This window comes from Anopheles moucheti, chromosome 3 (genome assembly GCF_943734755.1).
Source record: "Anopheles moucheti chromosome 3, idAnoMoucSN_F20_07, whole genome shotgun sequence".
Classification (NCBI taxonomy): Eukaryota; Metazoa; Arthropoda; class Insecta; order Diptera; family Culicidae; genus Anopheles; species Anopheles moucheti.
In genome coordinates, this window is record NC_069141.1 from 84,631,403 (window position 1) to 84,645,923 (window position 14,521).

At 45.3% G+C, this 14,521-nt stretch overlaps 1 protein-coding gene across 1 annotated transcript; it reads right to left on the bottom strand.

Annotated features, from left to right (window-relative positions):
• Nucleotides 1-50: 50 nt before the first annotated feature.
• LOC128305296 (peptidyl-alpha-hydroxyglycine alpha-amidating lyase 2) lies at nt 51-14,199 on the bottom strand. The gene is made up of 4 exons (XM_053042679.1): nt 13,934-14,199; nt 13,208-13,569; nt 3,888-4,057; nt 51-3,829 (listed from the first exon to the last, which is right to left on the bottom strand). The coding sequence occupies exons 2-4, from the start codon at nt 13,436-13,438 to the stop codon at nt 3,031-3,033; spliced, it is 1,200 nt and encodes a 399-aa protein (XP_052898639.1). The 5' UTR covers nt 13,439-13,569; nt 13,934-14,199; the 3' UTR covers nt 51-3,030.
• Between the last annotated feature and the right edge of the window lie 322 nt (nt 14,200-14,521).

Genomic DNA, 14,521 nt, shown 5'->3' on the forward strand with positions numbered 1-14,521 from the left:
AGACAATAACATGCACTCCAGTAAAGGAAAACAAAGGCTTGAAAAAAGGCTGAAAAATAAATGATAATTTTTTATTCAACATATTTGCTTCTCTTGTAGTTGTGTAGTGTGTAGTAGTGGTATGTGAGCAGGTTAGGGTTCTCTACGACTTCTTGCAATGTAATCATTCACAATTCTACCAACATAATGCTGCAATGTGATCAAGCCATGCTCCCCCAATAACTGGTGGTACCCTTTTGGTTGGATTATGCTTCTAGATCGGTGTTACGCAAAGGAAATGGACACATTTCTTACTCAACAACCGTTCCCAACTAGGGTGGTAGTCATTAGTAGTATTAGTAGTAGTGTTAAGGATAATAGTTGCACTTGCTCTTATACTGATCCAGTTGTATGTGTACGTGATTTTGTTGTTTTGTTAAGTTTGCTATAAAATTTCCTAACAGTAGCTTCATAGTGTGTTTTTTGTTGCTTGTTTAGCCTTTCGTGTGTCATATATGTGTATTGTGTATGTGTCTGCCGTATATATGGTTTATAAGTTTATTGTACGAATAGTATGTGTGTAATATAATTTATCTCTGTCGTATGTATAATACGTATATATCATAATAATGGCTTAACATGCAATTATTGGTGGTAGTGGCATACAATTCCGCACTATAGATTATATATAAATTCAAATTCGGTTACGCTTTAACTGCTTCTGGTATTTTTCTTTTTAGTAAATCCTCCGTAATCATCTCACTGTGAAACGCTTTTGATGCTGCGGTCCCGTTGAAATACAGAAACCATAATTTTAAGGTATGTCCCAGCTTATATATTGGTATGCAACCGCTTTAGCGATCTCTCAACAGATTTTGTTCACTTTTTGCTTCCTTATAAACGGTAGTTACTAGAAGTTATATCGCAAGAGTCGAAAACAAGAAAATAAACTCTAGTGTTGTTAACATGAACCATTTCATAGTACATAAAATAACAGATCATCATGAGATCAGATTAACTTCCTCATCGCTCGGAAAGGATCCTCAAAGAATTCTACTAAGACAGGAAGCATATATTGAAAGGATCTGCCCTAGAGCGTTTGTCCCATATCCTCCAACAAATGTAATCAAACGCGATGACTCTAGGCTATTCCGCGCGAATTGGAATATGTTATACATTTTGGGGGCCGGGTTTTCCCCGCATTGTTTGATGAATAGTTATAGTATGCCAACTTCCTGGCACCGATGTTCGTGCCGTCCGGATGCAAGTCTGTGTCTGAGTGTGTGTGTATTTGATACTTTGCCTCGGTTTCATTGCATTTCTTATGGAATTAATAAACTACTTATTAATTCATGTAATATTACCACTATCGTCGTATAAAAATATGTGTTTTTACCTTAGAAAGATTTGCGCCATCCTCCTCGGGGCGGTGCTGTAGCGGTGCAATGCATGCAAGTAGAGTATTGCCGCTGCTCTATGTGGGGTTTAGTTGTTTGCACCACAGCACCACTCACACACTGTCCATTTCTTCACTGTTTTGCATTTAGTTGCACTATATAAATGTGTCCAGCGGTTTGCAGTTCGCTAACATTACTACGCCAAGAACGTTACTCTACTGGGGCTTTCTCGCTAGCACAAAATTGTTATTTGTAATTGGTGTAGAACTTTTGCGATAAATTGCGATTACCATCGGTTTGTTGGTTCCGTGTTGTGTGTGAACTCCATTGTGAAGGTAGTATAAATGTTTCCATTGCGATGATGCGTTGTGCTCCTTCTATGGTTAATTAACGTAAGCCTCCTACTGCTGCAGTTTGTTTTGTTTTGTATTGTATTGTGTGTCGTGCGCTTTGCATAGTTTTACCAACGGAAGATAGAAATATTTGTTTAAACTTCTGTTTTTCTCACTGTTATCGCCATAAAAATTAGTGTACTTTTGGCCTACCATTAGTGTTGCAACGCTTTGTTTTGTAGGTGTTTGTATATTGTTTCTTTTTTCTTCAAAATGGAAACAGAATTTTCCAGCTGTTGGCTGGAAAACAAGATTAGCAATGCAGAGTGTGGTTTGTTCAATATTGTTCTTCGTGTACTGTTTGTCCCTCTCTCTTTCAATCTTATTACCAATCAATCATCACGGTGGAATGCACACCTTCAGCAGCATCCTCTCATCAGCCCTGCTGGTCCTATGTGTTCCGTATAAATATAAATATATATATATAATTGCATACGTGGCTGCTGTGTGTTGTGAGGCTATGTATATAAATCACTACTCGATTAAGTATCTTTGCCACCTGTGAGCCTTGGGCTTCCTACAAACCGTTTGACTTTTACGTCCCGATAGGGGTTCCGGGCACCGATAGGGTGAGCTGGTGTGCATCTATGTATATGAATATGTATTGTATATTTATGTATATAGGTATGTATAGATTTGCTGCTGCTAGTTAGATAAACTTTCTTCACTTCAATTTACTGTCTCGTTTACCTGCAGCAATCTGTTTTCTTGTTGAATCGTTGCACTTGGATGAAAACAATAAGTTGCTGGATGTTTTACATTACGGCTCCTCGGTTACAACTGCTAAAGGAAAACTTAATTGTTCGTGTGGCATGAGGAGAATTGTCCCAAGCAAAGGCATCTTTCCATAACCGTACCAACGCTTCCCGGCTGGAATAGGTAAGCGTTGGGTACGGTTGTGGGAGGCATTTTTTCCTTGCTGTTGTAAAAACGGCTCAGGCATTGGGTTGTATCACCAGCTCACGTACATAGAACCACAAAAAAAACCACATGCCAATCCACCCCGCTCGAAAACGAATCCGTGCCGCGTGAGTTCCTTTCGTGTTTGGTGTCCGCCACCAATGGTTTCGGTTGTGTTGTTGTGGATGTTGTTGGCATGCGACGGCAATGCGGCCGCATGTTCGAGGGCTAATTCGTGGTCACCGTGGAGCGGCAGATGTTGTACGCGCTGCACCCTGGAGCGGGTTCCACCCAGGAAAGAAACGCACGGGACCGGATGGTGGGATGTGTGGTTATCGTGGGGCCACGACCATGGTTCATGCTTACATCGTGAGGGTAAACTTCCACACACGGTTCGGTCCAATCTCCGTCACGTACATGGCCGATCCGTTCGGGCAGAAGGTGATCGAGTGGGGATTCTCGAACTTGCCCCAGTGATCGATGATGGTTTCCGAGCGTGGATCGATCGTGAAGCCGCGCACCGGAATCATGGGCGAGGTCGGTCCATTAACCGCGTACACCAAATCACCGTAGGCGGCCACATCGAAAACACGCCCAAGATCCGGCTCCTGGATGGTGGCTGCCTGTGTCCCTTCGCCATACGATGTCTGCAGGCCGGCTCGTGGACAAACGACACGCATATTCTCCCGATCGGCCACACACACCATGTCCAGGTGTTCGAGCAGCGTCAAACCGTGCGGGGTCTGCAGGGACAGGAACTCGGGCGGTTGCGGGATGGTACGGATCAAGCGTCCGGCAGCATTGAACTTTAGCAGCCGACTGTTGCAGTACCCGTCGGCAACGAAAATTTCACCCGTACTGGCGATGGCGACCGCGGTCGGCTTGCAAAGATGGCTCTTGGACGCGCCGGGCTCGAAACGATGGCCGAGCGTAATGGCGGGATAGTCCCGACCGGGCATAAACTTAAACACCTGATGCAGTGCCACATCGGTCAGCCACATGTTCCCGTTACGATCGATTGTTAGTCCGTGCGGCATGTAGAAAATGCCGGCCCCACGTTCCTCCAGTACGGCACCGTCCGATGCCGCTAGCGTTGCGATCGTATTTTCCGGTATCGGTCCTTCCGCGATGTGTTGATAGTGATGGCTATCGTTGAAGCTCCTGGAGAAGGGAAAGGCGTTTAGTTATTGGGAAAAAATCACACAGAAGAAGTACATACTCCATGGTCCATGTTCGGCTACCCCGGTGGAAAATGACCGGATTGCCTTGCAGATCGATTGTGACGGCCGTCACCTGACCGAACGAGTGTTTCACCTTTGGCCAATCCTCTACCAGCTTCGGTTTTGGTGGACTGTCCAGATGAGAGGTGTCGACCGGTGGCAAGGGAGGCTGCGAAGGAAAGGAAGGAAGAGCCACAACATTACTTTTACATTTCCTCAGTGCCAGCAAAAAAAGCTGGTGTAACGGATTGGTTTTGAATTCACAACGCCCAAAGGTATGCAATGCATGAGTAAACTGTCACCCAATTACAGTGGCGATTTTCAAACTGTACATTGCATACCTTTTAGGCGTATTAAAGTTAAATTCAACATTTTCATTCACCACTGTGCTTTTCTGTTCGGTTTCTGAAAGATTCCAATGCTTCTTGCTAAATTACATCTCAACGTAAGTGTTCGTTACCGTGCAAAACTCTATCGCTGGATGGATCATTTGCATGCGTCATCAAATCCACCGGCAGCAGGTGCAATTTAATACGAAAATTAGGAAATTCAATAAGACCGTACACCTGCTGTTACGATACGAACAGACTTCAATCAACTTGTTTTTGTTTCGCCCGCACTAATGATTCGGGCGAGGAAAATCGAATTCCCCGCGTCATGAAAGTCTCGGTCTCGGGTGGCTCATATGTCGCGCACACACTTTGCCGGTTTTGATCCCTTTTGGGGGTGATTATTGATTTATCTCGAGCCGTGTCATAAGTTGCTGATAACGGTTTCGTATCGATTCGGTACTTTCGGCTCGTGAATGAAACGAGCAAGCTGATGGGTTCTACAGCCGGTCTACCCCGGTATTATGGCGATAATATTCTTGGGCACACTTTCTTCTTCTCCCGCCAGGAATGGTGGTGGTGAAAAAGAACCCGCGCCGTGGGACGTGCAGCACACGTAACCTGTACGTAACGAGCATCCCAGGAAAACCGCTCATCTGCGCGCTAAGTATTATAATAAAGATATATCCTAATCCGGTGTGTTTCGGGTAGGGCATGTGTTTGGAGCACGTGTCAACACACACGCACCAGGGAACTGGAGCTGATGCGTATCGCCCAACAAAAGCTCATAAACGTAGCCACACATGAGCTCATTAAGATGGGGAAGGAAGCAGGGGATGTTGCGATACGGCCGGCCCGAGACGGATGGCTTTTTGTGTCCGGAACGGTCGGAAGCTTTAAGATGCTTTTAGGGGCTCGTTGAACTCATCGGAAAAGCCTTCCTGGTAGTGCCGGTACGTAAATGGAGCCCCAAAAGTCATGATTAATTCAAACACCTCCACCCACTGATCCTCGTCCCTGTTTCACGTGGTACGACATACTCGAGGTCGAACGGGTGGTATCAAGATGGGCACAATTTACATGATGAATGCCCTCTGAAGATTGCCCTTCATGGATCTCCTTCCAATATCTCCAACAGTAACAGACCTGCAAAACAAACCTTGCCCGAATGAGAGGTACACATCACATCATCAAGCACACATACGACCATTGTCTTCCTACCAATCCACTCTTTCCAGCCCCCGCCCCATTCTCCTGCCGAAGTATTGAGCACGATGGAAATACAATTTCCAATTCGTCCTGGCTCGGTCGGTCGAAAGGACGTGGACGGGTACAAAAGCATGCCGGCTACATTACGTCGAGCAAGATTACACGGCGGGGACCATTAACTCGCCAGCTCGTCCTCTTCTGGGCTGTGCGGAACATCATAATCCTGCTGCTCCGTACACGGCCATACAACGCCGTACATACATTTTTGTGGCCTCTTTCACCTACCCCATCTATATCCGATTGAATGGCTTTTTATGTGTATCTGTGCGTGGCTCGGTGCTCCACATACACGGTAAGGGAAACAGATCATCCAAACGATGCCCGAGGGTGCCTCGGGGAATGAAGCTGTGTTTTTTTAGTTGTTGCTTGAGTTGACTATACTTGAAAGCATTCTTTATAACGCTCGCGAATGTCAAAATTGTGGCCAGTAATTCAGGCAGTTCCTGTTTTTTTCCTCCTGGTCTAAGGTTCCGAATCGGACCACCGGTTCTATACGCACACAGCCGATGCGCGGGAGAGTTGGACGGTTCGTGCATGGGTTTAGAATCTCGTTTTTACACCTGACGTTTTTGGACATCCATTACACATATGAGCATAACTTGAACTGCGATGCTGAGCACGGTTCGCGGAGAAGGTATGGCGAGGTGTTTCTAAAAGCATACTCACCGAAATGAATCATGGAAACTTAATCTCTTCTAGATGGGTACACGGGTGCAACGGGGGATGAAGGGGGAGGGACCCATCCGGACGGTCGGATGGACAATTTATGCGTTACCGGGACATTGCACCCGGCCGGCTTGTGGAAATCGTGTTTGTTTATTGCCGGTGGGTCAAATTTGTGTGTGTGTTTTTTTTTTCGTTGGTTCGGCTGGCATTATGAAGCTATTAATCATGGCAATGTGTTGCGAAGTTTGTTATTGTTGGCTCGCAGCGATAAAAAAACGCGACCCCTGGAAGCGTCGGAGATAGCGAACTCGGAAACGATACGTTGGAATTATACGTTTGCATCGTAATCATTTGTAGGCTTTTGTTAATGGATAAAATTGTAGGAGCAATATTTTATCTTCGTGCACAATTTGTTTGGCAGTTTATAGTCCTGTTAAAATTATCACACATGGATAAAAAAAACAGTTCTTAAATATATTTGACATCTATTAAACTATTGTCTATAAGAAGCGGCAAGTATAACTATACTGGGTTAGTTACAAGCCACTGGAACCAAAACATTTACATTTTGGCATTTTACGACGCTAATAATCAATGAAATCTAATCATAAAACCAACGGGTTTGGTTAACATCCTTCAAGGATCAATTAAAAAAGTAAATAAAAGTTAATAGTTGAAGCATGATAGCTTATCGAAAAAGTTTGTAACTCACTCGCAGTAGGAGGAGAACTACAGAATTCTGAATTCTTCAAACTTCAGTTGCTTTAATTTTGTGTATCAACTATTCGACAAACATCAATCTAATATTTTCTGCAATATCTCCCAATAATTTAAAATCTCCTTTTTACGCATAGTAGCAGATCTTGAAATAGAATGAAACAAAACAGAAATTTGGTAAACTTGCTCTACATTCCTAAAACCAAATTCGATGCATCCTTCCGAAAGGTCAGGGCAGTTGATTGACATCCGGCGGCACTCAGCCGGCGTGCCGGTTTGAGACAGACCGCAAAAAGCTGTAGCGGTTGACACATTTACAATAATAAAACACACGATCTTGTACAATTTGTGCTGATTTCGTTGCTGTTCACCATCGGTGAACTTTTACCCAACGCTGTTCCAACCGTACAATCCGTACGGTTTTGGGCACGTCATGCTCCAAAGCTTTCAGCAACCCGTTTCGGACGCCTGAATTGTTGGTTGCTGCGTAAAAACGTGCTATTTGGCACGACTGTAGCAATTAGTTTTTATTTGCCCGGCACCACCCTTCCGGCTACGGCGCTTGCAACGCCGTGAAGATAATGGTCTTTAATCATAACCTAAAACACCAGGGCCCGAAACCGGAACACACCATCACCAAATGTGCAACCGTGTCAGACGCACGTGTCACCCTGAAGGACCCGAATGTGTGAAAAACTGGGCAACCACACAGCATGGCCCTATGGTGAAGATAACGTAATAACCACTTAGACACGTTTCGGTTTTCCCTCCCGGCGGGAAGGCAAGATTTACGTGCGGCGTGAAGTTATCGCCCAGGCGACGGCGGGACACGTACATCGGAACGGGTACATTCGTCCCGGGGTACCGATCGTCGAATCGTGCCAATGTGTTCATCCGTTGCCTTTTAACCTCGCCGTTGCACCGTTGGCGGGATACAAGGAATGATGCCCATTTGGCATGGTTTGAGTGTCGAGATGTTAGAGATATGTATGTAAAGTTGTCGTGTTCAAGCTTTATCTTTGACGTTGTTTATTGTGCTTAGGCCGTTCTGTACGCAGCATTTAAATCCGTTTATTAATTTTTTCAACAAATTATGATTTATTGATTCCCACTGGGCGACGTGATCTCCTACGTGGAACATTAATAATGCACGATGGCAAAAGTACGTATGGCCTATGGTTGTTGAATTAATTTATGACCAGTGAATGTTTGCTTTCAGCCTGCCAAATATTATATCACGGGGTAATATATGACGGGGTTTGTACCTTGACGGTTGACATTGAATTCATCCATCATGGCGAAGGGTTACGTTTGCCATCCTGCCCAATATCAGCAAGGTGGACGAACTTGTACAACAGTCAAAATCAAAATCCCGTACCAGGGGCTTCATCAATCTCCGTGACATGAGACAACCTTAGATGACGTACACCGCCCAAAAAAAAACACTGAATAACTTCTTCTTAACGTGAGGCAAAAAAAAAACACAACTGGTGCAAATGGGCCGTCCATGAAAAGAAAAAAAAACAACCGACCGTCTTGTCATCTTGAGAACCTTCGTCCAAACTGATCACGGACCGGGATGATCCTGACGGGTTTGCGCTAACCAACAACATGCCTGGTGTGTTGTTCACCATCACTTCCACGTTCGGTGGTTGTTGTCCTCGGCGCTCCAAAGTTCCGACCAGTTGAGGTAATGAGGAAAGTTTATCGCGGTCACAAAACTTCACGATTCGTCTTTTCCTATTTTGGTCTGCTTGTTTCTCTCTCTCTCTGCCAGTATTTTTCACGAATTCGGCATGCGGAGATTTTTTTTTTGCTAAAGTTGGGAAGAAAAGCTCCATGCTCTAAAATTTGGGCTATGGAGAGTGAAGGAAGGGGTCAAATGTGTCAGATTTCACTCGGTTTTATGACGCGCCTCTAGTGACTGGTTGTGTGTCAAAGATTTGGCTGGCAAATCTTTTCCCAATGCAGATATCCCGTAGGTGGGGAAGTATCATCGTATTTTTGAGTGCCTTTTGAACCAACACGCCCCCATATAGCCCTCGTGGAGGTCAGGACTTTGTGTCACTCTGCGGAGTCTACCGACTTTTTTCTCCACTTCTGCTCTCTGGGGGATGGAATATGGAATGGTTCGCTTGTGGTTCCACCAAGGAACCGGATGTGCCTCTTTGGGGATGACGTGGTTGTGGTTAAGAAGTTTCCCAGTTCACCTCTTAGATGGATGAGTGTGTGTGTGTTACTCGGTGGTTACTTGGTAAAAGTTGCATCGTCCTAGCGGAGGCATTGTATGGGCCCAGAATCAAGAGTTTGCTGAGAAGAAAAGAGCTTCGATGCCTTTTTAAAGGCATACAGCATGGATCTAGGCGTATTTTTTGCTTCATTGTGCTGTGCCGCTAAAGCAAGCAGCAAAGAAAAGTTCTCAAAAGAAAGAAGCAGCAAAACCTCTATAATGAAACGGAAAACCTTCAACAGTACCTGTGTAAAGCCTGTGTTTAGTTTACCATCGCACACTATGCAAAAACCCTATTAAGTTGTGGGGAAAATAAACCCTGAAAGGCATAGTAAAGGGACCGAAAACCATTCACCAACTAGACGAGTAGCAAAAGGTGTATCACAAGAAATAGACGAAAAACGCAAGCCGTCCGACATAAAACAACTGCTAAATCTCCGGAACCGGCACCACCGGGAACGAAATGTTCCCATCTCACGACACAACACCTTCGGGGCGAGGCGAACTCCGTCCTAACTCGTTTTGGGGTCTTCACATCCACTGACTGCTCGGTACGGTCGACATCACTCGTTAGTCTTCCGGCAACGAATCTTGCCTCTTGAATTCTACCGATTGACGTTTGAATAAAGGCTTTGTTAAGGAAGGGTAAAAAGAGCGACAAAAAAAAACAAACTTTTCTCACAAAAGCACAAACAAAGCCACAAACAAAACGTTTGAAAATGAAAACCGTCTGACGCCCAGCGAAGTCGGCCTTACACTTTACAAGATCGGAAGGATTTGCGCTCCAAAGGGGTTAGTCGGTAGCAGCGAGCGAGAATAAAGTAAACCTCCAATGGCACACAATAAATCGTTGTTCTCGATGGGAAGGATAAAATCGGACTGGAAGAGTCGTTTGAAGTTTGACATTTTGCAACCTAACAGAAAAAAAATTCTTTCCTGTCGAATATTTGTGTTCCCTTTTCGTACAAGGGACTGATATGCATATTTTGCAAGACACACGATCGACAACAATCCGATAGAATAACTTTCCAGCCACCAACTAGATCGGAAAGAGTAAGGTCGGAACTTTTATTATTTATTTATTGCTGCTATATTCATAACCGACCCGTGCAGTGCTTTCTCCCTTCCAACGTTTGCTCGGTATCTGCAGCCTCCACGTTTGGCGTTAAGATTAATTTGCTAATGATGATTATTCGGATGGGTGACTTTGTGTTTGTTGTGTGGGTAGACGGGCTTCAACATGAAGCCATGTCAGCATGTGTCGCAATGACGCAGGAATAAACATTTTTCAATTGCGCAAAGTGAGGTGGAAGCCGCATTGTTGAAGTTTCTCCGTCGGCACTTGCAAAAGGCGCTGTATTCATATTGGAATTGCAAATCATCAAATCGGGCACAATAGAGCAGCGGCTGGAATCAAAACTAGCCACGTTCATGGGGTCATGCACAATAGATGAGATGTCAGTTATGAGTTAATGCGTTCACGAAGTCTGATTTTTTATCATTTTATGTATTGATCCAATTTGGTATACGGTCAGCATTCATAGGAATTTTATAGTACATATAAGGTAATAGGGGTGAACTGGATACTTAAATGAGATTCTAATTATTGAGCAGCAGGAATTTAAAAAAATGCTTCTAGAATCCATATTTGCAACGTTTAAGCGTTAATACTAAATGGGTTGACTTATCAAAACGAATTCTAATTGTTGCAGATTGCATTGTTGTGTAAATTGCATACCTGTAGGCGCTTAATCGCCATTTCGCAGTACCTTTTCAACTAGGCAAACAATTTCATACAAAATTGTTATACGCCTAACGTTATGCAATTGGCATGACAACGCTGTATGATTAGTGGATCTTTAACTAACGGTAGTTAGATTAATGGTAGTTTAATGTGCTGTAGTAGAACATTTAAGGAGGCATTTTACTTGAAGTTAAAACTTGACAAAACTGATTAAAATTACGTGTGTGCATGTTACCAGTACTGCAAAATGTAAGCAACAACATACTTCTTAACGCCTTCGGATAACCCCTTTGTTTGTTACCGAACAGCTCAATAAAGAGTGAGTCTAATGAGACTCCATTTAGTATCATGTTACGCAAAAGTAAACCTTACGTTCACGCCACACAACATCACCACACATAATAGCTAACAGCTAATACAATTAGTGGCATTAGCGCAAGGCGCAATCGCTATGCTTTGCACCGAAAATAGTATCTTGAAAAATTCATCTTACCACACAAACACCCGATGGTGGAGTATAATTTTTTTTGCATCACAAACATAAACAAATTTGCTCCCCAAGCCCAGCTCACATCACACCCAAAGGCTCGCTGGAATCTAATTTGTTGTTCCCCAGAGTTTACCGTTGGCGGGGATGGAATATCTGAGCAATCGGAGTGGCCTGTACCAAATCCGGCCACCATATGGGTTACTGTGTGTGCGGTAGTATTTCAAGATGCGACCAGGCAGATACGGTGGGTAAGTAGTGGCTATATCTACAATGCAACATTAATTATGCCGAGATGCTGTCTGATAGTGGTTCCGGGAGCGTGAAATCATTCAACCAACGCTTAGCACCCAGAACTATCGCCAACCGTGACCAGCACAGCCTAGCACGGGTGGCATGATATTGACCTGAATTATGCAGGTCCTAAGATGGATGCCAAAGAGCAAGGCGCTACCTACCAAGCTGCTTGAACGCACCAGTGCCGGCGAAGAATGATGACCAAAAACTGGTGGGAACTGAGCGGAATTCTAATGGAGCATAAGTTTCGTTCTCTAAGTTCTTTGCTTTGAACTTCGGGTAACAAGAATTAGGAAGGAAAATCAAACATCCTAGAAGGTTGGAATTTCTAATTTGCTAAACTTGCAGTACAGCGCCGGGGGCCTGGGGGATGTTTTGGAGAACATTCCATACCTGGCGGTACGGCTACGGCCATAGCGTCTCATCGGTGTTGGATGGTTCTTGGCTATAAATGTATAATCAATTTACGTTTCGGCAAACAAAACGAGAATCCTTCTATCACCAAACTGTCCACTTCGCTAAAGCGCAAATTGTTGTTGGTTGGGGGATGGTTTTCAACGGCTTAAAAGATTAAATAAAATGGTTTGTTGATATTACCGAGGTTACGGTGTTGTGCCTTGTTTGTGGACGTACCGAACACTCGTCGGGCAAATGGATTTTCCGAATCATTTCCAATTCACTCGATCCCTCAACCAACCCCCGGTATCAGATACTCGAACCGAAGGCTGACGATGGGTTGTTAAGCTTTTTTTTTCGACATCGAACCCTCCTAAAGCTCCTTCAACGTACATTAATCGGGCAGTAGCTGGTGGGGCTAACATTTAAAGTCATTGGTCATGCAAGGGACCGAGTGAGTTCCATGCATATAAACGAACATCACCATCATCATCATCATCATCATCATCGTCGTCATCAGCTTCTGCATCCATTTCCACCAGGAAGTCAATATCGATAATGGTCCGGACGGAAGCTCGTACGGTGATGCTCTTTGCACTTCACCCCTCCCGTCCAGCCCGGTTATTTTTGGTAAGCTCGTTTCGCCTTACGGCGACCCGTAAAGCGACCCTTCAGTACCGGTGACCCCACCCGCCATTGAATGTTTGCAGCAAAGCAGACCAAAATGAGTCATTAGAAGGCGAAGCACCCGATGATGAAATGATAAAAACTACCGCCAGGGCAATACCTATTTCTGCAAGAAGCGAAGCAGAAATTGAAGTACCGCACTCGCTGGTACTTGCTCGTTAACAAACCGTATCAAAGCCGTTGTTTAATGCTCTCGCCGACTCGTTGAGTTTTCTTTGGCGTGTTCTGTATGCTGCCTGCAACAAGGGCAGCGCTTTGTTTCGATCTGTTTTAGCCAACGTTTTCGAGAGTGGCACATTTCCTGTTTGCCAGCCAGTGCTCGGCACAGCAGCAGATTGTGGGGGAAAAAGCCATCCTCTCGAAAAAGCTCCATTTCCGTTTAATAATAACGAATAATCGAACGACCGTTTGAGTTCGTTTCTGTCGTGTAGGTGATCCCCTATAGTTGGGGATGTGCCGTCGATAGGGGGGATGGTGCCTCTGTCCAGCGTACTTACCGCTTCGTCTGCCATCTCGGAACCGCCGGTACCGAGCGCATCCTCGTACGCTCGCTCAGCAAACAGGTCCCGCATACGCTTGAAGAACCCATCCGCCAGCAGGATGTCGGAATCGCGTGGAACGGTATAGGAGCTGGCACCGCCGACCACCGTCAGTATCACGACCAGCAGTATCGCCACCGGCAGCAGTTGGTCCATCGCTTCCGCACGTTTGCCCATCATTGCTGGCATGGTCGGAAGCAGAAGCTTTGGCCAGTTGGATGTGGAAGGCGCTAGGTTTACAAGAGCGCCGCGTAAAGCCAACTGGTGTTGGCTGGCGAAACGGATGAAGGATGTTGTGCGTTGTCCGTCGATTCGATTTTCTATAACCGCAGTACGGCGATGGGCCATCCGTGAACGTGACGCAAGGAGAGAGAGAGAGAACAGTGGAAAGAAAACAATCAGACGAAATTAGAACAACAGATGACGGCCTATGAACACTTCCGCTCAGCCTACGGTTGGGTAAAGTTGTGCCACTTTAAGCTAATGGCACCGTTCATTCAATCGGTACCATATGTTTAACACTGGCTGTGCGGGCTCATGACGCACTGTGCTTATCAGCGGATTAGACGGAACATTTTAAACACCTCACACTGTTTACGCCACTGTAAAAGCGCATTTTTCTCGCTCATGTTTGGTCGGCAGGAGGTAGGAAGGAAGCACATCCTTTGGTCGGAAAATACTTACGCCTTTACCGCAACCGACCGACGACACGGAAATGGATGGAATGGACCGAAATTACAACGAAATCAGTCCATTTCCGGCACCAGACCATGGCGTTGGTCCATGGTGCTGTTGTTCACTTGTGTTCACACGACTCGGCCTTTTTCCTAACCACACACAGACACTGGAGAATTCTTGCCCGAAAGCAAGTGTGATGTTCGTGCAGGAAAGGCGCACCTTTGGCGCGATCTTCCGAAACCGATTCCCACCGGACCAGACCAACCAACCTGGACTGGTTCGTTCGAGACACGGTTGCTGTCTGACCGTGGCAGCGACTCGGGAAGCGATAGAACAGCCTTTTTTTGCCCGTTCCGATCGTCCCCACCCGTAGCGCCCGTTGTGTTCTTCTGTGGGTTGTTTGGATAACAGCAAGCCACGGAACACACGAACAGTTTGACTGATAGCACCAAGTGACAGTCTCTTGCTGATGCAAAATCCACTGTTTGTGTGTGTGCGTGTGTGGGTCCTCTTAATCGACAACTAACTAACTCACACACACATTGCTATAGGCCAAGGGGATGGTAAATATTGCTATCCTCTGAACATCCGCTG